We start from the raw sequence: 25,567 nt of genomic DNA on the forward strand, positions 1-25,567 counted from the left end.
GGAGTATTCTATCATGCCCCGACTCGTGCCTTGTAGATGGTGGATAGGCTTTAGGGAGTCAGGAAGTAGGTTACTCTTCACAGACTAACACACCTCCTCTCACCCCAAAACCTATCCACATTGTACCTGCAACATGTTATATCACCCAAGATGGAGCATTGCCAGGAAAGGTCTTTTGAAGTCCAATTATTGTCATCATATCAGATGAGCAATTAAAGAGTTGCAAACTCCCACAAAATCAATGAGATTATAATTAAATGATGGCATTGGTTGAAGGATAAGTATTGGCAATGACACCCTACTGTTCTTCTAAACAGTGCTGGAAGGATATTGTAAACTCTGCTAAAGATGGAGATGAGAACTCGATTTGATGATAGACCTGAAAGCAGACATGACACTGCTGTCTCTGTGCTGTGTTGGAAGCTGAGTTTATATTTGAGTTCCTGCAGTGTAAGAGCTCAGAGTGGGAGATGAATGAATGTTTCATTCAGACAATGACCTGTGTAGGTGGGACAGCTCAATGCCTGACACTGTTTCGCAAGCAGAACTGACCATGCCTTGGTTCAGCAAACTGGAACAATGGGGCAGCTCAATATCAACCGTCCAGTGTTTAAATCAGCCCAAATGCAGCCACTGCTTGTCATTACCCACAACCACAACCGATTACACAACTAGAAAAACCTGTTCATATGATTCCAGTCTGTAACTCCCTCCCTGGCATGTGTTATTTTACATATAAACCATCCCAAACCCCTTGATTAGATTCCAGACTGTCACTGAGTCTCTCATATGCATCATCACACAAGCAATGTTTTGAGTTTGCTTCCTGAACTCTGTCCTTGGTTTATTTGCTTCCAGGTCCAGGTTGTCATGTATTTCCCTGACAGTAGTGAGAGTGGTTTCTGTTGTCTTTCATTCTCTCTGTTTTTCCTTCCAGAGGAACAATTTTCTTCGAGAGAAGAAATATATTGAAATGTACGTGGTGGCAGATAACTCTGAGGTGAGTGCATCCTTCTTTCTCTGCATTAAGGGATGCTGTCGACTGGGTGTCTGCTATCTACTGCTTGTTGTGCTATCTCTGCCTGTCAGTTCCAAGTAGAGCTAGGCAGAGCTGTGTGGGAGTCTTCATACCTATTGTTATTCATCCTGAGGAGAATGGTGACAGCAACCTGATATTGAATGTAGTTCACAGAAATAGACCATTTGACCTGATCAATCAATGCATGTACCAGCCACTTCTGCCCACTGTGTTTCACTTCAGCCTGAGAGTATACCATCCCCTACCTTCCTGCGTTGTATGTTTGTTCAGCTTCCTGTTGGTGGATCCACAGGTCTTGTGGTAATGTCTCAGTGTGGGAGCAAGTTCCATATTCTCACCACTCTCTGGGTAAGTAGTTCTCTTCAGTTCCTCATTGGATTGAGTTGTGGCAGTGACTCCCATGACCCTCTGTCATCAACTCCTTCCAGAATCTAATCTCCCCAACCCTTTTCCAATCTTAGAGGCCAAGAAAACACCAATCTTCACCTTCTCCTTGTCAAGTTTCTTTTATAGACTCGTGGGACTTGAGGGGCAGAGGCAACACCAGCATTTATTGCCCTTGACCTTTGCAGATTTTCTTGGCCAATTCAGAGGGAAGTTAAGAATGAGTCTCATAGAACATAGGACATCGATATTACGCCGCCCTGTCATACTAGTCTGAAGCCCATCCCACCTACACTATTCCATGTAGGTCCATATGCCTGTTCAATGACAACTTAAATGCACTTAAAGTTGGCGAATCTTCTACCGATGCAGGCAATGCATCCCAGACCCTTACTACTCTCTGAGTAAAGAAACTACCTCTGACATCTGTCTTATACCTATCTCCCCTCACTTTAAAGTTGTGTCCCCTCGTGTTTGCCGTTCCCATACCTAAAAAACGGCTCTCCCTGTCCACCCTATCTAACCCTCTGATTATCTTGTACGTCTCTATTAAGTCACCTCTCAACCTTCTTCTCTCTAACAAGAACAGCCTCAAGCCCCTCAGCCTTTCCTCGTAAGACATTCCCTCCATACCAGGCAACATCCTAGTAAATCTCCTCTGCATCCTTTCCAAAGCTCCCACATCCTTCTGATAATGCGGTGACCAGAACTGTACACAGTCTCGAGTCACATTCGGGTAGATGCCCTTCCCTGAAGGACATGTGTGAACCCAATGACCTTGTATAACAGACATGGTTGCTATTAGAGTAGCTATAATTCCAGATTCTTATTGTATTCAAATGTCACCATCTGTCGGGCTGGGATTTGAAGCCTCTGCCTCCCACAGAATAAGACCCTGGGGTTTTGGATTCCTTATCCAGTGACATTACCCCCCCACCACCTCACATCTCTCATGGGATGGCCCACTCTACGTTTACTGTGAGGTTGCTCCATTGGGGATGGCAGCTCCCAGGGAACTGAAAAGGTTTGAGAGACACCCTCTGATGTGCAGAGTGTGAAGAGTTTGGTGAAATGTGTTGGCTGTCACTCACATGCAGGCAGATCCAGATGTCCCAACACTCTCCCACTTTACTCTTTACCCCACCTGCAAAGGGCATCTCCTCTTTCTGGTGTGAATGTAACCTCCTTCAGAGTATTTGATTTGATTTGATTTATTGTTGTCAAAAGTACCTGAGTATTGTGAAAAATGTTGTTTTGAGAGCAGTACAGGCAGATCATAATACACAAGGACATACAAGATCTTCGAGTGTTTTAGACAGAACAAGGCATACTAAGTTATAGCTGCACAGGAGGTGTACAAATACAAGATCAACATTCGATGTCACATTTGACAGGTCCATTCAGCCCTCTAACTTAAACACCAGGGAAGCAGGTGTTCTTCAACCTGTTGGTGTGTGTGTTTAAGCTTTTGTATCTTCTGCCTGATGGAAGGTTTGGAAGAGATTATACCCAGGCTGGGAGGGGACTTTGATGATGTTGGCCGCCTTTCCATGTAGATGGCAGGTTGGCTTTCATGATGGACTCGGCTGTATCCTTTCACAATACAGAGAGTAGAGGTAAGCCCAGTCCTCTGAGTGTGGGGCTCGATGTAATAGTTCACACAGCCTCTGGTCTTCAGTTCTATTCTTTTCAAAGTGTCGGCCGCAGCTCCCTTCCCTAGCTGAACTGGTTCATGGTACAGTTGGTAAATGGGGAACGCTTCTGGACTGCACGGTTTTCCTGTCACTGTGAGTGACTGAGACCACAGTTCAGGAACTTTCTTCAAAGCTTCTTTGTTGAACCCAACAGTATGTACTTCTCAGTCAATATAGCTTTCCCTCTGTCATTCAGACCATTCCATCTTTCTCCTCAGAGATGTTTGTACCAAGATTGAGAGGGGGGCCTAACAAAGGAGTAGAAGATGATGAAGGCCACAGGTGGAATGCATAGCATGGCACTTTTTCTATGAGTAAAAGGGTTATTAACCCAGGGGGCATCGATTGAAGCTAAGAGCTGGAAGGCAAGAAGGAAAACTGAGGAGAAAGCTTTTCACCCGAAGGGTGGTGGGACTCACTGCCTGAAACTGGCTGAGTCAGAACCTCTCGTAACATTTAAGCTGCATTTTGGTATTCACTTCCATTGCCAGAGCCTCCAGGGATATGTGCCAAGAGCTGGAAAATGGGATTAGTGTAGCCAGATCTTCATTGACCAGCACTGTGGGCGGCACGGTGGCACAGTGGTTAGCACTTCTGCCTCACAGCGCCTGAGACCCGGGTTCAATTCCCGACTCAGGCGACTGACTGTGTGGAGTTTGCACGTTCTCCCCGTGTCTGCGTGGGTTTCCTCCGGGTGCTCCGGTTTCCTCCCACAGTCCAAAGATGTGCGGGTCAGGTGAATTGGCCATGCTAAATTGCCCGTAGTGTTAGGTAAGGGGTAAATGTAAGGGTATGGGTGGGTTTCGCTTCGGCGGGTCGGTGTGGACTTGTTGGGCCAAAGGGCCTGTTTCCACACTGTAAGTAATCTAATCTAATCTACAGGCAGTATGGGCCAAATGGCATCCTTCTGTGCTGTAAATGTCAACAAGTTAATGGGTGTACAAGACAGCTGATGCATCAGTGCCAGCACTCACACTCAATGAGATTTCTTGTCCAATAACATGCTCATGCTGCAGATCTGTCAGTGCCTGTCTATGTATTCAATTTCCAATTGTGTTCCAGTTTCCTGGGCACCTTCCATGGTCTCAGGACTTGTCAAGTGCTCAGTGTGTGAATGAAGCTGTCTTGAAGTGTGGTCTCTGTGGTTGACTGGGAAACCCGAGAAGGATAAATTGTAAACTCTGGCCTTCAGAGTGCTCTCCTCATCCCAGGAATGAACAACTCACAAAAAAGTCAGTTTGTTTTTCTGTCGGCAGCAACAGTTTTGTGAGCACACATTGGGGTTTTGTTTGATTTGTTCACGGGAGGTGGGCATTTTGATTGGTCTAGCTTTTGTTGCTCATCCCTCATTGCCCAGCGGGCATTGAAGCACCAATTATTGTACCTTGCTAAGGGTCGAGAGTCACCTAAAAGCCAGACAAGGTAAGGATTGCAGATTTCCCCCCTCCAAAGGGGATTTGTGTACCAGGTGGGGTTTTCCCCACAAGTGACAGTTATCAATAAGTTAGCTTTTAATTCCAGATTTTATTTTTGCAAATTGCACCATGTGCCGTGGTGTGATTTGAACCGATCTGCCCAGAACATTTCATCTGGGTTTCTGGGTTTGAATGCGGTGGGATTTTTCTCTGTCTTCCTGAGAAGGTGGACAGGACCTCAATTTAATCAACAGGATGATGCCTGGTATGGGGGACCTTAGCTCGGAGGAAAGGTTAGTTTTCACTGGAGTGTAAGAGGTTGAGGGGTGACCTGGTCGAAGTTTAAAAGGTTGTGAATGGTATGGATAGAGTGTAATGTATGAGGCTTTTTTCCAGCGTGGAGGGTTCAGTTACTCAAGGATGAGCTGAAAATGTGTTGCTGGTTAAAGCGCAGCAGGTCAGGCAGCATCCAAGGAACAGGAAATTAGACGTTTCGGGCTAAAGCCCTTCATCAGGAATGAGGAAGGGCTTCAGCCCGAAACGTCTAATTTCCTGTTCCTTGGACGCTGCCTGACCTGCTGCGCTTTAACCAGCAACACATTTTCAGCTCTGATCTCCAGCATCTGCAGATCTCACTTTTTACTCAGTTACTCAAGGACACAGGTTCAAGGTGCAGGGGGTGGTGAGGGAGATGTTTAAAAGAGATGTGCTCGGCACATTTTTCACACAAAGGGCGACCAGAGATAGTATATTCCAGTTAAGGTGAAAGGAAAGGCTGGGAGGTGGAGGGAATGTTGGATGACTAGAGAAATTGAGGGTTCAGTTAAGAAAAAGAAGGAAGCATATGTCTGGTATAGACAGGATGGATCAAGTGAATCCTTAGAAGGATATAAAGGAAATAGAGTCATAGAGATGTACAGCATGGAAACAGGCAACCTGTCCATGCCGACCAGATATCCCAACCCAACCTAGTCCCACCTGCCAAATCAGGAGGGCCAAAAGGGGTCATGAGGTAGCTTTGACAAATAGGGTTAAGGAGATTCCAAAGGGATTTTACAAATACATTAAGGACACAAGGGAAACTAGGGAGAGAATAGAACCCCTCAAAGATCAGCAAAGCAGCCTTTATGTGGAGCCGAGGAGATGGGGGAGATGCTCAGACTGGTATGCCACAAGGATCAGTGCTGGGTCACTACTTTTCATCATTTATATAAATGATTTGGATGCGAGCATAAGAGGTGCAGTTAGTAAGTTTGAAGATGACACCAAAATTGGAGGTATAGTGGACAGCGAAGAGGGTTACCTCAGACTACAATAGGATCTGGACCAGATGGGCCAATGGGCTGAGAAGTGGCAGATGGAGTTTAATTCAGATAAATGCAAGGTACTGCATTTTGGGAAAACCAATCTTAGCAGGACTGATACACTTAATGGTAAGGTCCTAGGAAGTGTTGCTGAACACTATAGCTCCTTGTAAGTGGAGTCGCAGGTAGATAGGATAGTGAAGGCGGCATTTGGTATGCTTTCCTTTATTGGTCAGAGTATTGAGTACAGGAGTTGGGAGGTCATGTTGCAGCTGTACAGTTAGGCCACTGTTGGAATATTTCATGCAATTCTGGTCCCCTTCCTATTGGAAAGATGTTGTGAAACTTGAACGGGTTCAGAAAGGATTTATAAGGATGTTGCCAGGGTTGGAGGATCTGAGCTACAGGGAGAGGCTGAACAGGCTGGGGCCGTTTTCACTGGAGTGTCGGAGACTGAGGGGTGATCTTATAGAGGTTTATAAAATTATGTTGGGCATGGATAGGATAAATAAAGTCTTTTCCCAGATGTAGTGTAGTGAGAACTAGAGGGTTTAGGTTTAAGGTGAGAGGGGAAAGGTATAAAAGGGACCTAAGGGGCAACGTTTTCACTCAGAGGATGGAATAAGCTGCCAGAGGAAGTGGTGGAGGCTGGTACAATTGCAACATTTAAAAGGCATCTGGATGGGTAGATGAATAGGAAGGGTTTAGAGGGAGCTAGGCCAAATGCTGACAAATGGGACAACCTTTAGTGAGGATATCTGGTCGGCATGAAGGAGTTGCATCCTGGAATGTGCTGCCAGAGGAAGTGGTGGAAGCAGACACAATAGCAGCATTCAAGAAGTACCTGGACGAATACATGAATAGGAAGGGGATACAGGGATACGGATCCTGTAAGTGAAGGCCGTTCTAGTATGGAAAGGCAAAATGTGTCAACGCGGGCTTGGAGGGTTGAAAGGCCTGTTCCTGTGCTGTATTGTTCTTTGCTGTTCTACCTCTGACAGAGCAGTTCCAGACTGAGGAAGTAATATGGAGCACTCGGTGTTCAGTTTCCTACACTCTGCCCTATCCAGCGATAGGTATGATGCACATGTGTTCTATGTTTAATGGCCATAACTCTCGATTTGTTTTTCAGTACCGACACTTTCGCAGTGTGGAAGCAGTGAGGAGCAGGGTATTTGAGGCAGTCAATCACATTAATCTGGTAAGTCACAGTGAAACAACATGAGACACCACTACTGCTTCCTGACTGATGTGACAGCTCCTGCTCCCCTTCCAATAGATGTTTCACCTTCCTTCATTTTTGCATTGATTTTTCATAGCTTTTCTCCCCTCCTTTCTTCAATTTCTGCTGAAGGATTGAGCTCATCGTTTTTCTCCGAAACGTATGAATACTTTCTATTTGAGCCTTTCCGTCGACTAATCCATCCTCCATTTATTATCAAGCTCTGCTTCACCTTGAAGACTGAGAGCATTCTCCCTGGGAGAAAGCATCAGATATACAGCTATCACTCTGAGACAGTGCTGCTTGAGCAATAAAGTTCATTGTGTCATTTTGTAGAGATTTCTACTGAAAGACTCTCTGCAGAGTGACAAATGATGTTTCAGTGCTGTACCAAATGTTATGGTGCTTTGCATTTCTTTGCAGTTAAGACTGCTTCTTGACCAAAGCAATTGCTTGAAATTTCGTAGCTGACCTTGAGACATATGGGTAGCACTAGTAAGGCACATTGATTACTGTCCCTAGTTGCCCCTTGAGAAGGTGGGGTGAACTGCCTTACGGAACCAATGCAGTCCATTTGGTGTCGGCAAACCCACAGTACCCTGAGGGAGGGAGTTCAAGGATTTTGACCGAGCGACAGTTTGAAGTTTGCATCACAAATCCATAGGGTGGGTAACAAGGTGGAAGTGAAGATGCAGAGGCTGGAGATCAGAGCTTAAAAATGTGTTGCTGGAAAAGTGCAGCAGGTCAGGCAGCATCAAAGGAATAGGAGAATCGACATCGCCCGAAACGTCGAATTCTCTTGCTCCTTTGATGCTGCCTGACCTGCTGCACTTTTCCAGCAAGACATTTTTAAGCTCTGGTTAACAAGGTGTTTAGCATGCTTGCCTTCAATGCACAGACCTTTGATTGCAGGTTGTACAGGAAGTTGGTGAGGCCTCTTCTGCAATACTGTGTCAGCTGTGGTCACCCTGTCACAGGATTCATCATATTAAGCTGGAGAGGGCTCAGGAGAGATTTACCGGGGGGGGTTGCTGGGAATGGAGGGTTTGAGCTGTGAGGAGAGGTTGGAAAGGCTGGGACTTCTTTCACTGTTGTGTCGGAGGTTGAAAGGTGACCTTGTAGAGGTTTTATAAAATCATGACGGGTACAGATAAGGGGAATGACGGTGGGAAATTTCAAGACTAGAAGGCATATTTTTAAGATGAGAGGAGAAAGCTTTTAAAAAGACACAAGGTTGGTGGAGTGGGCACAGTTCTGATGTTTAAAAGGTACGTGACTAGAAAAGGTTTGGGGAGATATGGCCCAAGTGCAGGCAGGTGGGGCGTGGTTAGTTTGGGATTAAGGTTGATGTGGACTGGTTGGATCGAAGTGCCTATTTCTGTACCTTATGACTCAATGACTCAATAGCCTGCAGCACTTGATCATTTCAGTGGTGAAACTGTTGCTTCTTCTTTGTTTTAAATCTGATTGTTTTTTCTTGGCCATTCATGCAAAGCGCAAACATCCAAAATTATCTATTCAAGTTCAACCATTCACCCGATGAAGTTCAGCTCTGCGTATTCAATAAACTGATAGCCATATGTGGAATCCAGCAAGGAATAAAAAGTCAGAGATGAACACTGGTTTTGTTGTAAATTGACAGTTTAGTACATCCAGCAGTTTCTGCCTTCGCCCTGTAGAACCAACCGCCTAGTGTAGGAGAACTCAGCTCTTCAATACACATGCCAGTGAAAAGTGCTCACACTCACGCCTATTCTGGTTAACCCTTAAAGAAGCTGAAAATGTGTTGCTGGAAAAGCGCAGCAAGTCAGGCAGCATCCAAGGAGCAGGAGAATCGATGTTTCGGTCATGCCCGAAACGTCGATTCTCCTGCTCCTTGGATGCTGCCTGACCTGCTGCGCTTTTCCAGCAACACATTTTCAGCTCTGATCTCCAGCATCCGCAGTCCTCACTTTCTCCTAACCCTTAAAGGAGCCCAATTCTCTAATGGTGATAGATGGAGGCATTCCCTCTGCTTTCTTTGATGATTATTGGTACCTTGGGGGAGGGTGCAGTTGTTATCAAAATATTCCCATGAGAAGTTAAATCTTGGCAGGGCCACTGCCTGCTTAATAGTTCAGCAGTGCCACCTCTGACATGTGACCGAGGGGCCATCCTTGGTAGCAAGGAGGACCACCTCCACCACCAGATGGAAGCCCAATATGAAAGTCTTACTGACATTGGGGCTGAAAAGGTGGCACGCTAAATGGGCAGGAAGTCACTGTCACTTGGCGATTTCCTGGAGTCACTGAGAAAGAGGAACAGATTTGCATGTGGAGTGACTTGGACACCTTGGGGACATTTCCCTCACTGGGTGGCCATTTTGAACTGCAGGCATTCCCCTCACGACTTCAGGCAAAGCATGCTGTGGGGCCTTCTTCCATTGTTTAACCCTTTAAGTACCAATGCTCAATATAAAACATGCATTCACTACAACATTCACTTTTAACTTCATCTAACCTTCAAATTTACTCACTTCATTTCACTTCACTTTACCTGACTTTAACTCAATTCACATTTAACCCGAACTCCATCTTTAACTGGAGAAGTTTGGCTGGAAACAAATACTACCCCGAGGGTGTTGGCCAAGATTTGCTCTCGGTGTAGATCTTGCCTCGTGGTTTTGTTGCCCTCTCTGAAACAACTTCGGTGCACGTGCTTCTTAGATGTTGACCTCGATGGGCGCTCCTGCAAAATCCTTTCTTCTGCTATCTAGTATCCCAAAACATGCTCGTCCTTCCAGAACCTTCTCTGGCACTCAGCCAATGAACTGAACGAACCCCTGGTCACAGTGTTTGATCCCAGCCAATGGAGCTCCCAGATGTTTACGCCAAGTCATGAACAGCCACATTGCATGCTCCATATATGGTAATAGCAGTGCCAGTTTATGTTGCAGACCCCGCCCTTATTTGGTCAAGACAGGAAACTGCAGGTCACAGACTTCAGGACAGCTCATGACGTGTCCTGGCTGCAGTTTTAAATGAGGTCAGAGTACAAACCAGCTTGATCAACATTCCCAGCATTCTTGGTTGTAGCTCTTCACCAGTATTGTTACCATTTCTGCTGTTAGCCACACCATTGACTGCCATCTTTCTTGGCCAAAGACACCAATCCCCACTCAAAGTCCCTTTGTCCAATCATCTCTCTCTCTCTCTGTCTCCCCCCCCCTCCCGCCCTGACAGCTTTACCAACCACTGAGGACACACGTAGCCTTGATTGGTTTGGAGATCTGGTCCAGTGGAGATCAGTTCTTTGTTGAAAAAGATGCTGGTCGTACTCTGACGAACATGTTGGAGTGGCGCAGAACCAAGTTGCTGCCAAGAAAGGAACATGACAACATCCAATTTATCACGTAAGTATCGGCGCTGCCTCCAGTTCCTGTTTCATTTTTGTTGTGGCACATGACAACATGATTGTGGAGGGTTAGGTGATAGCATTGCTGTCCAACAAAACAGTCCTGCTCATCCTTTCGTGGTCCGTGCATGCACACAAAGGAAATCATGGCGGACGGCTTTTGATAATGGTCTTCCATTCTATTGTTAAGATCGATGGGTATACACTCTATTTTTCTTTAATCAGGAGGAAGATCAAGGGTTATGGGCAAAAGGCAGGAAAGTGGAGTTGAGGATGATCAGATCAGATCAGCCATGATCTCATTTCATGGTAGTGTAGACTTGATGGGCTGAATGGCCTAAGTCTTCTGTTCTTCGATGTTTACTTAAATACTTGGAGCACTTGTAAGGAGAGACTGCCTGCCTGTCTGCTCTGAATACATCCTTGGTTTTTTAGAGGGAGGGGAACATGATGTCTGTGGGTACATTTGAGGCCAGCTGTGTTAGGGGGCACCACGGACACTGGATTGGACAATACCTACCATCTCCCCACCCCTTCAAACTCACACCAATCAGTAAGTATTGCCTTTGGACATTTGAGTCTGACAAGGGGAACCTCAGCTTGGGGGTTGGGCTGCCAGAGCTGAGATGGCTATGGAGGCCGACAGCTCACCTTAGCCCCCAAACTGTGAGCGATTATTTCTGAGGAGGTCCATTGGTGTTGCAGTGAAGAGAAGACTCAGATTGTCTATTTGTCCTTCCTGTTGTAGGCATGTGGACTTTACTGGAGATACCATCGGCTTGGCCCAAGTGAGTGCCATGTGTACACATGGCTCCGGGGCGATCAACCAGGTAAGGGAGGCATTGGTATTCTAAATAGACTTCCAATCCAGAGATCCCAGGTCCAGGTTCTGTGAAGGGGAGGAGTGGTGGAATTTGAACTCCATAAAAGTTTGGAATTACAAAAGCAATGATGACCATGAAATGATTATCATTTGGGGAAAAACCACCTGCAACACGAAGGTGCTTACAATAAGGATTGGCTTGTATGTGATATGGATAATAAATGCTGGTCAAGGCAGTGAGTCCCACATGCTGTGAATGAAGAATTTAAAAAGAGCCCCATGTTTAACTAAACGTGCTGTATCGCCAGGGCTGAATGGCCCAATGATACTACCACCATCCAAAGTCACTGAGAATACTCGAGGAATTGTTTGACCGGAGGATGTTTGTGTATGGAGTCACCCCGTCCTCGAGACTCCTCCAATGATGCTGATGTTTTGGCTAGACGTGTTAGGTTGGGTTTGCAACTGTTCCCAATATCCTGCCAGTCACCAGCAGCAGCGCTGAATAGTTGCCAAGGCTGAGTGGAAAAGTAATGCCGTGCTTGGAGAACTTTGTAAAATATTTCTGCACAGGGTGAGAGCATTGCTGATTTGAACAGTATTTGCTGTCCATCTCTCGTTGTCCAAAACAGTTAAGTGACAACCACATTGTTGTGTGCAGCAGGCACACAGCTGAAGGTCTGGAGTCACAACTAGGGCCAGACTGGGTAAGGACAGCAGATCTCCTTCCCTGAAGGGGAACCTAGTAGGTTTACAACAGTCATCAGTGGTTACATTACATCGTGTCAACATGTTAGTGATTGACAGCACAGTAAAGGATTTGCCCTGTCAGAGGTATATGCACATCGTATCATATCACAACAGTGCAATGTGAGTGAAATTGGAAACCAGAGCACCTGAGGAATTATTCAGAAAACTGGTCAAAGTGTGATCAGAGAGGTCAGGGACTATTTTGGGAAAGGTTTTAGGCGACAATTCCAGAGGAGAGACTTGCTGAAGAAATGGCTGCCCCTCACGGAGTGACGAGGAAAGTGTGCAAGTTCAGAGTCAGAGGAGTGAGGACCATCTCCAGGGGTAGTCAGGCAGGGGCAGGTTCCTGAGATCAGGCATGGCTGTAAATTGCTTTCAAAGCTGGGGTGAGGATTTTAAAACTGAGCCATTGCTGGACAGGGGCCAATGCAGGCCAGTGAGAATCGGTGCAACCTGACAACTCAATGTCCAGATGATCTGAAGTTGCCCGAAGCTGGAAGGTCAGAGGTCAGCCAAGGGAATGTGGAAGCTATCAGCTCCAGAGACAAATAGAAAGTGGCGCGAGTTGAGAGTGTGTTGCTGGAAAACCACAGCAGGTCAGGTAGCATTCAAGGAGCAGGAAAATTGATGTTTTTGGGCCAGAGCCCTTCATCAGGGGTAAGGGTGAAGCTGGGCAATATTATATGGTATCAAGGGACAGTAGAAGAGGTGAGGGGGCTTACTGATGTCCAGGGGTTTCCTAAGGCCCAGTAGGAGCCAAGGTGAGAAAGTGTGATCTACAGACAGTGACTGACCTGCCTGGGGTGTGTTTGTGATGGGATTGCTGAAGTATGATCCTCCTCCCACAGGATCACACCAACAACGTCCACGGAGTGGCATCGACGATAGCACACGAGATGGGCCACAATCTGGGCATGAACCATGATGATGACAATTGCAACTGTGATTCTAGGTCTTGTATCATGTCTCCAGTTCTGAGGTGAGTCTGATTCACTCCCCTGTGGGGTTGAATATCCATTGAGGATGCAGGCATCTAGCCATTCAAGCCTGCTCTGCTACTCAGTATGACAATGGCGGATCGGCCAACTCCATACCCTGTTCCCATTTCCCCTCCCTATCCTTCAATCCCTTTAGCACTCGGAACTATGTAAGATCCTTCTTGAAAATGTTTTGGTCTCAACCATTTTCTGTGACAGTGAATTCTACACGCTCTGTACTCTCTGGGTGAAGACATTTCTCCTCGTGCCAGTCTGAAATGGTCTACCCCACCTCCTTAGACTGTGACCCTTGGATCTGGACTCCCGCTCATCAAGAACATCCTTCTTGTGTTTATACCAGTCCAGTCCAGTTAGAATTCTGTATGTTTCTGTGAGAATGCCCCTCATCCTTCTTCTCTCCAGTGAAAAAAATCCTGACTGATCTAGTCCACAGATGTGAGTCCTGCCATCGTAGGAATCTGTCTGGGAAATATTATTTGCACTCTCTCCCTCATCAGAATATCATCCTCAGAAAACGAGACCAAAACTGCACCCAGTACTCCAAGGGTGGTCTCACCAAGGCCCTGTACAATGACAGCAAGGCATCACTGCTCCTGTCCTTGGGTCCTCTCACTATGAAGGCTCGCATACACCTGCCGTGCCGCACCGACATGTTTACTTTGGCATTATTACAAAAACAAAACCATGGCAGTGGGGTCATGAAACATTCTGAAGGCTGAGCTAGATTAAGGATTACTGGGGATATGCAGGAATGGAGAGTCAAGGCTTAAATCAGATCAGTTATGACCTTCATTGAATGACAGGGCAGGATCAAAGGGCCGAATGGCCTACTCTCGTTCCTTGTTTGTATTTCTTTGTCACTGAGAAACCCTGTTTGTCAGAAACTGGGAAAGGAAAGCCAAAGAATACAGTGACTGGGTTCAATGGGTGTGAACATTGCCCTTACCAAGAGCTAGTTTGGTGATCTATTGTTCAAACTCCATCACACCCAGACAACTCGGTCTTGTTTCCTTTGCAACACAACCGTCACTTTGTTCGGGGATTCCTCTGTAGAATCTACCAGACTAAAGAGACAATAAAATGCCACTGAGTGTGAGTCTGACTCATCATCCAGTCCATCAGTGGACCCTCCTGCCTTTTGAACTTTACCCATTCTCCTTCCGAAAGTTGCTATCCCCAGATCTTGTCCGGCTTCAAAATCCTGACAATGCAAAATGCCCCCAATTCCTTTGGCCCCGGCCCAGAGTTCTGTCCTGCCTGCAGTTTTCAGAGGAGGTGGAAGGCCATTTGAGACAGGCACAAGTGGTGGGGTCTGGTCAGAGATAGGGGTTAAATGAATGAATCTGTGGGACGGAGGGGTGTGGGGATGTGCAGCGCCCAGTCCACACAGCATTGGTTCCTGGCCAGCCTGCCCACTATTTTCTGAACTCTGTCACAGCAGTGACTCAACGTCCAAGGGACAGTCAGTTGGCAGTAAGGCAATCTTGCAGTCAGGCTGGGAATGCTGGAGGATGCTGCATTAAACCCGAGTCCTTCATTTCCTCCTGACAGCTCGGTTCTGCCGACAGAGTTCAGCAGCTGCAGCCACCAGCACTTCCAGAACTTTGTGCTGACCCGCACAGCATCGTGTCTCCGTGATGTACCCAACCAGGACGAGATCGTGTCGAGGCCGGTCTGCGGGAATCGCTTCCTTGAGAAAGGGGAGGAGTGTGACTGTGGAATTCCGGAGGTAGGCACCGGATTTATCACGCTCAAAGCCTTTCAGTCCTTTGATGAAATCAGGACTGGACACAGTCAGCACAGGAAGGATGTTCGCCATGGCTCGGGAGTTCAGAACCAGGGGGCACAGTCGAAGGATACAGGCTAGGCCGTTTCGGACCCGTCACCCAGACAATGGGGAGCCTGTGGAATTCTCTCCCACGGAAGGTGGCCGAAGCCATAAGGTTGCAGATGGTCAAGAAGGAACATAGGGCTAAAGGGATCAGAGGGTCTGGGGAGAAAACAGGGGATTGAGTTGGATGATCAAGCATGATCAGATTGAAGAGTAGAGCAGGCTCGAAGGGCCTATTCTGCTCCTATTTTCTGGGTTTCTATGTTTCTAAAATGATCTGGGAGATTTTTTTTGGTCTGATGCATTTAATCGCCTGTGAACTCTGTGCGACTGACATCAATGCTCTTGGTTTTTCACTTCCTCTTGGCTCCTCGATCTGCGTTTTCTTTGTTGATCTCCAAGCCATATCCAGTTTGTGAGCAATTGTCTGTGAGATTTGTTAGACTGGCACCAGCTGGTAAAATGGGGCAAGGATTAGGCAGCCAGTGAGGGAGTTGCCCCAATGTACTTGTGAGATGTGTAGATCGTTACGCTGTTGGGGATTGAGAAGGAACTGGAGAATAGATGTTTCTCAGAGTTGGTCTTTCTCCCTGGTCTTGTAGCCAACATGTGGTGATGGTGTTTGACTTACTTGGTGTTTTGCTATCCTCAGGAGTGTCTGAACCCATGCTGTGATGCTGAGACCTGCAGGCTACGAGAGGGAGTGCAGTGTGCTGATGGAACCTGCTGCAAGGACTGTAAGGTACATCCAAAGGATGGCAAACAAATCCCATCCCATCCCATCCCTCTTCCTTTCCTCTCCCTTCCCCCCACCCTGGCTCCCTTTCTCAAACAGAGATTACTAATGCAGAACACAAAGTGTCTGTGGCCATTCTGCCCCCTCCAGCTCTCCTGCCCCATTTGGGCATGTACCTATCTATCCTTTTTGATTTGAATACACTCCTGTCCTTACAGTATCTCTCTTTTTCACTATCCCTCATTCCTGATATAAATCTTCTGTACTATGCAAATGTTCCTCCAACTGTGCTCTCTTTCCTAATCTGTCAGTCTATCTGCACACAATCCCATTCCTACCTTTGTTTGCTGGGTTCTCTATCAGTGTCCGTTTTGCCCTGTTGGCCAGACAGCGATCCACACATTCCGATATCAATTCCCTGCCATAAAGTCACTGTCTCCTCTGAAATGTGGATCACAAAGAGCTGACCAAGTCTCCTTTCCTCCCTGGGTGTTAGTTCATGGCAGCAGGCTTGTTGTGCCGGAGAGCCAAGGATGACTGCGACCTCGAGGAGACCTGTGACGGCAGATCAGGCCAGTGCCCAGAAGATACTTTCCGTCTCAATGGGACTCCCTGTAAGCGAAATACAAGCTTCTGTTACAATGGCAAGTGCCCAACCCATCAGGAGCAATGCGTCTCTTTCTGGGGATCAGGTAGGTTTAAACCTTCAAACCTTCAAAGCGGAAACAGGTTCTTGCACAGGAAGAGGCAATTCTGGCCATCGTCTCCCATTACCCATGACCAGCTCCGTGCTCCATAGCCTTGCTGGGTTCCACTGCCTCAGTGGAGAGTTTCTACCTGGATCAGCAAACTGGACTCCAGAAACCCACCACCGTCTTAGTGAAAATATATTCCCTCATGTCCTCAGAGTGAGGAAAAATAACTTCAGCCAGTGGACAGTGAATGTGTGGAACTCATTGCTGTTGAGGCCAAGTCATGGAGTATCTTTAAGACAGAGACCATCAGGTTCTTGACTCATAAGGGGATGAAGGATGAAAAGGCAGAGTGCTCAGGGAGAGAGCTGAAGAGATAGTGAAGGCATTAGTGGTGATCTTTCAGGAATCTTTCAGAGGACTGGAAAATTGCTAACATGACACCCCTGTTTAAAAAGGGAGTAAGGCAAAATGCTGAGTATTACAGACTGATTCGCCTAAACCCCGTTGTGGGTAAGATCCTGCAATCCCCTGTGAAGGGTGAGATTTCTGAGCACTTGAAAGTGTACAGTAAGATACGGCAAAGGCAGCATGGTTTCATCAAGGGGAGGTCATGCCTGACAAATCTGTTAGAATACTTTGAGGAAGTTAATGAGCAAGTTAGACCAAGGAGAGCCAATGGATGTTGTCTACCTGGACTGCAAGAACACCTTTGACAGGGTGCTGCACTGGAGGCTACTGAGTAAGATAAGGGCCCCTGGTGTCAGAGGCAAGGTGCTAGTGTGGATAGAAGATTGGCTGTCTCTCAGAAAGCAGAGAGTGGGGACACAAGGGTCTTTCTCAGGATAGTGATCAGTGACAAGTGGTGTTCTGCAAGGCTTAGTGTTGGGACCACACCTTTTCACTTTATAAATTAATAATCTAGGTGAAGGAACTGAGGGCAATCTGGCTGCGTTTGCAGATGATACAAAGATAGGTAGAGGGGCAGGTAGAATTGAGGAGGTTGGGAGGCTGCAGAAGGAGTTGTACAGGTTAAGAGAGTGGGCAAAGAACTGGTAGACTGAGTACATCTTGGGAAAGTGCGAGGTCATACACTTTGGTCGGAAGGATAGAGACATGGACTATTTTCTAAATGGGAAGAAAATGCGGAAGTCTGAGGTGCAAAGAGACTTGGGAGTTCCAGCTCAGGATTCTGTCAAGGGAAACTTGCAGGTAGAGTCCGTAGTTAGGAAGGCAAATGTAATGATGGCATTTGTTTTGAGAGGACTTGAATATATAAGAAGGAATGTACTTCTGAGGCTCTATCACGCTCTGGTCAGACCACCATTTGGAGGACTGTGCACAGTTTTAGGCCCCATATCTCAGGAAGGATGGACTGGCCCTGGAGTCTGTTCAGAGGAGCTTCACGAGAATGGTCTCAGGAATGAAAGGCTTAACATATGAGGAATGTTTAAGGACCCTGCGTTTCTACTCAGTGGAGTTTAGAAGGATGAGGTGGGATGTGATGGAAACTTCGAGAATACTGAATGGCCTGGACAGAGTGGATGTTGGGAAGATGCTTCCATTGGTGGGAGAGACTAGGACCTGAGAGTAAATGGAAGACCTTTTAGAGCAGAGATAAGGAGAAACTTCTTCAGCCAGAGAGTGGGGAATCTGTGGAATTCACTGCCACAGAAGGCTGTGAAGGCCAGGTCATTGAGTATATTTAAAACTAGATAGGTAGGTTCTTGAGTATCAAGAGGATCAAAGGTTATGGGGAGAAAGGAGGGGAATGGGGTTGAGAAAATTAACTATAATTGTTTGGTGGACCAGAGTCAATGGGCTGAATGGCCTAATTTCTGCTGCTATTTCTTATGGTTTTTGGGCGAATGGGATCAAGAATCATATCAGCCAAGATAGAATGGTGGAGATGATTCAATGGGCTGAATGGCCTCATTCTGCTCAGCTACCTTATAGTCCCCTCTGTTCCTTTGACCAATTGCTTTCAATCCCTGACCGAGTTGGCTGATAGGTCTTCCCTGTCCAAGTCCCTCATTATTTTATTCACTTCTGTGAAGACTCACCTCAGCCTCATGTGTTGAGAGGTCAACAACAGCAGCCTATCTGATCTTTCCTGGTCACTGCAGTTTTCAATCCATGGAAACATTCTTCTCCATATTCTCCCGATAGCAATGGTGTCCTTCCTGTCATGTGGTGACCAGAACTGTGCTCTGGCTGAACCAGTGTCTTCTATCGTTCCAGCATCCCATCCCTGCTGTGGAACTCAATAGCTAACTCACTAAAGGGTAGCATCCGAAACGTCTCCTTCCTCCTTCTCCACCTGTCCCTGCCACCTTCAGGGGACCTGTGGACAATCCCTCCATGACCTCTGACCCTTGTATCCCAAATGTGTATCTGTTTGAGTGTGGGTTGGTCACAAGGACAATGAGCAGCAGGAAGCCATTTGCCCATCCACCCAGCTCTGCCCAATTGTGGCCTTGGCCCCATTTCTCTGCCTGCTCCCCAAGAACTATGAAGACAATGACTCTGAGCAACCATCTGTCAGGCCTGTCTGTGAGTCCCTTCACAGGAGATGAGTAGGCCTTGAGTTATGCAGCAGTGAGTAAGGCCTTTCTGTCCATCCTGCCTGTGCCAGCACTTTGTGAGATCAAAGCAAATGACGCCCACTTGTTCTCTGCAGCTCTGCAAACATTGCCTTCTGACGGATTTACCCCTTACCCACCTTGCACTTCCCCTTTCGGAGAGCACAATTCCAGGAAACAATTCTCCTACTCATCTCCCCTGGTGACAGCACCACCATGGAAACCAAGTGTTGCAAGAAGGATTCAAGTCATATTCACCAAAAATGGTTACAAAAGAATAATGAGACAATGCTGATTATTTTATAGTTATCATAAATGGGGAAGGAAGTCAATGCTCAACAAGGAAGGAAGTGAAGACTGACAGTAGTTACAGAACGTTTCAGTGATCATTTTGCATAAGTTTTATGGTTATCATGCAATTACAGGAATTTCACAACCCTCAGGTCAGGGTCAGATGGTCCCTGCTTCTTAGAGACTGAAGGATTTCATGACGATGGATTCCCAAAAGGATAAGCAGGAACCTGTGGAACACAGCTAGGACTGAGTGGAGAACCTGCCATCGCAACTGTTCCAACGTTGGTTCATTCAGTGCTGTGTTTCAAGTTAGATTAGATTAGATTAGTTACAGTGAGGAAACAGGCCCTTCGGCCCAACAAGTCCACACCGACCCACCAAAGCGCAACCCACCCAGACCCATTCCCCTACATTAACCCCTTCACCTAACACTACGGGCAATTTAGCATGGCCAATTCACCTAACCTGCACATTTTTGGACTGTGGGAGGAAACCGGAGCACCCGGAGGAAACCCACGCAGACACAGGGAGAATATGCAAACTGTGCTGTGGAAGGTTCCAGAAAGCTCAGGGAATAAAAGAGACTGTGGCCAGGTTGGGTTGAGTTGGGTTCAAACATCAACCATCGCCACGTTGAAGGACAGAACAGGCTTGAAGGGCCAAATGGCCTCCTTCTGCAGGCTCAAATGGCTCCCATCTCTGACTTGCTGCAAGTGATTGAGTCCTGTTATATTTTCTCATCATCGCAGTCACTGAGCATCAAGTTTTCTATTGGCTTTGTTGAGCCACCTCATTCTGATGAACGTCAATGTTTCTGTTTTAATAGGTGCCAAGGCAGCGCCGAGACGTTGCTTTGAAGTCAATAAGCAGGGCGACAAGTTTGGTTACTGTCAGAAGACAGCGTTTGGTTATCAAGGATGTGCTTCTGAGTAAGTAAGCAGAACAAGTGGGCCATACCATTCCCGGCTCAACCTTTTTATGAACCATTTGCATGAGAACTGCTGGCCAGGCCAATGTTTATTGCCCAGAGGCTAACCCTTCCATCATCAGTGGACATGAGTGAACTGGGTGGACTTTTACAGCTATCGATCGTGTTTAATACCAGCTTCTTTTTTGCTGGATTTGACTTTCACTGTCTGCCCAGGGATTCGAACCCATGACTCCCTGTTTTACTCACCAGGTGACATCAGGACCCCTTGTCTGCAGCCCACCTGTGGATGTAAGCTCAGTGCTATCCATGGGCCTCAGTTCCCCTGCCATCAATATCAGCACTCCCACATACCCAGTCACCGCCAGTGCACTCCTGACAACTTCATTCTGTGTTTTCTCTTAGAAATGCTCTTCTGATTTTGCATTTTCTTTTAGAGTCATAGAGCTGTACAGCACAAAAACAGACCCCTCAGTCCGACTTGTCCATTCTAACCAGATATCCTAACCTAACCTACTCCCATTTGCCAGCACTTGGCTCCTATCCCTCTAAAGCCCTTCCTATTCATCTACCCATCCAGATGCCTTTGAAATGTTGTCATTGTACCAGCCTCCACCACTTCCCCTGGCAGCTCATTCCATACCCTTTGCATGAGAAAGGTGCAGCTCAGGTCCCTTTTAAATCTTTCCCCTCTCACCTTACACATTTGCCCTCTAGGTTGGAAATCCCCTGCCCTGGGCAGAAAGATGTTGTCTATTCAACTTATCCTCACTCTTCCTAATTTTATAAACCTCTATAAGGTCACCCCTCAGCCTCCGACGCTCCAGGGAAAACAGCCCCAGCCTGTTCAGCCTCTCCCTATATCGCAAACCCTCCAACCCTGACAACATCCCTGTCAACCTTTCCTGAGCCTTCTCAAGTTTCGCAACATCTTTCCTGTAGCAGGAAGACCAGAATGGCACACAGTATTCCAAAAGTGGTCTAACCAGTGTCCTGTACAGCCACAACATGGCCTCCCAACTCCTGTACTCAATACACTGACCATTAAAGGCAAGTATACCAAACACCTTCTTCACTACCCTGTGTGGCTGCAACTCCACTTTCAAGGAGCTATGAACCTGCACTCCAAGGTCTCTTTGTTCAGCAACACTCCCCAGGACCGTACCATTAAGTGTACAAGTCCTGCACTGATTTGCCTTTCCAAAATGCAGAGCCTCACATTTATCTAAATTAAACTCCATCTGCCACTCCTCAGCCCATCTGATCAAGATCTCATTGTACTCTGAGTTAACCTTCTCTTGCTAACTGTACCTCCTATGTTCACATCCAAATCATTGATATAAATGACAAAAGTCAGTAGACAGAGCACCAATCCTTGTGGCACACCACTGGTCACAGGCCTCCAGTCTGAAAAACAACCTTCTACCACCATTCTCTATCTTCTACCCTCAAGCCAATTCTGTATCCAAATGGCTAGTTCTCTCTGTATTCCACGAGATCTAACCTTGCTAACCAGTCTCCCATAGGGAACCTTGTCGAAGACTTTACTGAAGTCACACTGTCTACCGCTCTGCCTCATCAATCTGTCACTTCTTCAAAAGGGTTGGCATGGACGAGTTGGACCAAAGGGTCTGTTTCCATGCTGTACATCTCTATGGCTCTAAGTTTGTGAGACATGATTTCCCATGCACAAAGCCATGTTGACTATCCCTAATCAGTCCTTGCCTTGCCAAATGCATGTAAATCCTGTCCCTCAGGATTCCCTCCAGCAGCTTGCTCAACACCAGTGTCAAGCTCGCTGGTCTATAGTTCCCTGGCTTTTCCTGACCAATTTTCTTCAATAATGGCAAACACATTAGCCAACCTTCAGTCTTCAGACATCTCACCCATGGCTATCGATGAACCAAATATCTCAGCAAGGGACCCAGCAATCACGTCCCGAGTTTGCCCAAAACGTTCTGGGATACACCTGATCTGACCCTGGGGATCTATCCACTTTGATGCACTTTAAGACGTCCAGCATCTCCTGTTCTGTAATACGGACACTTTTCAAAATTTCAGTTTATTTCTCCAAGTTCTCTAGCTGCCAAAACCTTCTCCACAGTAAATATTGACACTAAAAACTTGTTTAATATCTCATCCATCTCCTGCAGTTCCACACATAGATGGCGTTCTTCTCTCCCTGGTTACCCTTGTGCCCTTCATGTACTTGTCGTGTCCCTTTGGGTTCTCCTTAACCATGTTTGCCAAAGCTATCTCATTTGTCCTTTTTAGCCCTCCTGATTTCCCCTTGAGCAGATTATTACTGACCTTATACCCTTTGAGGGATTCACTCGATCCTGGCTGTCAAAACCTGCCACAAAATCAGAAGTTGCTGGAAAAGCTCAGCAGGTCTGGCAGCATGTGTGAAGAGAAATCAGAGTTAATGTTTCAGGTCTGGTGACCCTTCCTCAGAACTGCTCTCACTTCTGAGGAAGGGTCACCGAACCCAAAATGTTAACTCTGCTTTCTCTCTACAGATGTTGCCAGACCTGCTGAGCTTTTCCAGCAACTTCTGCTTTTGTTTCTGATTTACAGCATCTGAAATTATTTCGGTTTTTATTTTGTCTATACCTGACCTAAGCTTCCTTGTTTTTCTTGACTGGAGCCTCAATTTCTCTCATTATCCAGCACTCCCTACATCTACCAGCCTTACTGTTTCTCTCTAACAGGAACATACTGTCTCTGGACTCTCAGCATCTCATGTTTGAAGGTTTCCCACTTCCCAACCATCCCTTCACCTGCAAATAGCCTCTCTCACTCAACTTTGAAAGATTCTGCCTAATACTGTCAAAATTGGCCTTCCTCCAATTGTGAATGTTAACTTTTAGGTCCTGTCTGTCCTTTTCCATCACTATTTTAAAACAAATAGAATTATGATCACTGGACCCAAAGTGTTCCCCCAGTGACCTGCCTTATTTCCCAAGAGTAAGTCTAGGTTTGTTCCTTCTCTCGTGAGGACATCCACATACTGCAGAAGAAAATGTTCTTGTTCACACTTAACAATTCCTCTCCATCTAAACCCTGAACGCCATAGCAGTCCCAGGCAATATTTGATAAGTTGAAATCCTCTGCCATTGCCACCCTGTTATTTTTACAGATAACTGAGATCTCTTTGCAATTTGCTTCTCAATTTCCCAGACTATTGGGTGGGTCAAGAGTACAATCCCAAAAAGGTGATCATTCCTTTCTTATTTCTCAGTTCCACCCAAATAACTTCCCTGGATGTGTTGCCAGGAATATCATCCCTATATTCAGCTGAAGTGCTATCCCTCACCAAAAATGCCACTCAGCCTGTTTCTTGCCCCCCCACCCCCTTTCTATCCTTCTGATAGCACCTATGCCCTGGAACATTAAGGTACCAGTCCTGCCCATCCCTGAGCCACATTTCTGTAATAGCTATGATATCCCAGTCCCATGTTCCCAAAAATGCCCTGAATTCATTTGCCTTCCCTGTCAGTCCTCTTGCATTGGAATAATTGCAGGTTAATTGATCTGGTTTACCTCTTTCTCTGCCTTGCTGTGGCCTGCCTTTGACTCATCTGCTCCTCTGCTGAACTGTACTCACCTCAGATTTATTTCTTTTCTCACTATCTCTTTGGAGTATAGTTTATCTGCATTGTGCAGCTCAGCAGAAACATTACCCTCATTCCCAGGTTATCCTACACACAACCCCCTGCTCCCAAGTCCAGCCTCAAAGTCCACACCCTCACAGTCAAATCCCTTTGAACCTCAGCCCCTCCTCAACTCTGCCAGCGTTTGTGTCTAGTCCCACAATCCTCCAAGATCACAGCACTCCTACCACTTCAGGCCTTTCAGCCCATCTTTGACTTCCTTTAACCTGACTCAGCAGCCACGCAATCTGTTCCCTTTGCTCATTGCAGCTCCTTAGACTGCACTTTCCAAACCAACAACCACTTCTCCCTCGAAGAGGAGGTGCCAGTGTTGGACTGGGGTGTACAAAGTTAAAAATCACACAACACCAGGTTATGGTCCAACAGGTTTATTTGGAAGCACTAGCTTGTGAGGTGCTGCTTCTGTATCTGGTAGCTAGTGGGGCAGGATGATAGGACACAGTGGCTGTCTACAGATTGTGTTCTTTTTGAACAAAATAGAATGTAGTTGCAAATACAATTCTGCAAATGCAAATTCACCCCGTAGACTTGTTTGTGTGTGTGAGTGTGTGTGTGTGTGCGCGCGTGGCTGTGTGAGTGTGTCTATGTGTGTGTGTGTGTGTGTGTGTATGTGTGTGAGTCTGTGCGTGTGTGTCTGTGTGTGTGTGTCTGTATGTGTGTGTCTGTGCGTGAGTGCGTGTGTGTGTGAGTATGTGTGTGTGTGTGTATATGCGTGTGTGTCTGTATATGTGTGTGTGATTGTGTGTGTGAATGTGCATGCGGTGTGTGTGTGTGTCTGTGCGTGAGTGCATGTGTGTGTGTGCATGTGTGTGTGTGTATGCATCTGTGTGTGAATGTGTGTGTGTGCGTGTGCATGTGTGTGTGTGTATGTGTCTGTGTGTTTGTCTGTGTGTATATGTTCGTGTGTGTGTGTGAGAGTGTTTGTGTCTCTGTGTGTGTATGTGTCTGTGTATGTGTTTGTGTGTATCTGTTTGTGTTTGTGTGTCTGTGTGTGAGAGTGTGTGTGTATGAGTCTATGTGTGTTTTTGTTAGTGTGTGTGTGTATGTGTCTGTGTATGTGTTTGTGTATGTGTCTGTGTGTGTTTGTGTGTGTGCATGGCTGTGTGAGTGTGTCTATGTGTGTGAGTGTGTGTGTATGCGTGTGTGTGTCTGTATGTGTGTGTGTGTCTGTGTATGTTTATGTGTGTGAGTGTGTGTGTATGCGTGTGTGTGTCTGTATGTGTGTGTGTGTCTGTGTATGTTTATGTGTGTGTGTCTGTGTGTTAGTCTGTGTGTGTGTCTGTGTCTGTTTATGTGTGTGTGTGTTAGTGTGTGTGTCCGTGTATGTTTATGTGTGTGTGTCTGTGTGTTAGTCTGTGTGTGTGTCTGTGTATGTTTATGTGTGTGTGTCTGTGTGTGTTAGTGTGTGTGTCTGTGTGTGTGTTAGTGTATGTCTGTGTATGTGTGTGTGTCTGTGTGTGTTAGTGTGTGTGTGTGTGTGTGTGTCTGTGTGTTAGTTTGTGTGTATGTGTTAGTGTGTGTGTGTGTGTGTGTGTGTTAGTGTGTGTGTGTGTTAGTGTGTGTCTGTGTGTATGTGGTGTGTGTCCATAGGGTGAATTTGCATTTGCAACTACATTCTATTTTGTTCTGTAGGCAATCAGTCCATGTGACATTTTATCAATTCCTACTTTGGAATATGAACCAGTCTGACTCAAGATTGGAATACAGACAGAGTCTAACCTCACACCTTGAATGCATTACCTGTGCTGAAACGTCACCGATTTTTACAAAATCTTAAGTTATGTTGTGAATGTGACTTGAAAGAAGTT

General features: G+C 46.4%; 1 protein-coding gene across 2 annotated transcripts in view; it reads left to right on the top strand.

The window, feature by feature from the left end:
* Positions 1 to 25,567, top strand: part of LOC132836957 (zinc metalloproteinase-disintegrin-like crotastatin) — a 51,565-nt gene that overhangs the window by 10,632 nt on the left and 15,366 nt on the right. For both annotated transcript variants that reach the window (XM_060856545.1, XM_060856546.1), the window contains exons 7-15: positions 938 to 1,000; positions 6,969 to 7,037; positions 10,280 to 10,449; positions 11,200 to 11,281; positions 12,873 to 13,003; positions 14,574 to 14,751; positions 15,506 to 15,595; positions 16,086 to 16,281; positions 19,984 to 20,086. In XM_060856545.1, the coding sequence (XP_060712528.1) occupies positions 938 to 1,000; positions 6,969 to 7,037; positions 10,280 to 10,449; positions 11,200 to 11,281; positions 12,873 to 13,003; positions 14,574 to 14,751; positions 15,506 to 15,595; positions 16,086 to 16,281; positions 19,984 to 20,086 (1,082 nt within the window). The remainder of the gene's footprint in view (positions 1 to 937; positions 1,001 to 6,968; positions 7,038 to 10,279; positions 10,450 to 11,199; positions 11,282 to 12,872; positions 13,004 to 14,573; positions 14,752 to 15,505; positions 15,596 to 16,085; positions 16,282 to 19,983; positions 20,087 to 25,567) is intronic.

This window comes from Hemiscyllium ocellatum, chromosome 48 (assembly GCF_020745735.1).
Source record: "Hemiscyllium ocellatum isolate sHemOce1 chromosome 48, sHemOce1.pat.X.cur, whole genome shotgun sequence".
Classification (NCBI taxonomy): Eukaryota; Metazoa; Chordata; class Chondrichthyes; order Orectolobiformes; family Hemiscylliidae; genus Hemiscyllium; species Hemiscyllium ocellatum.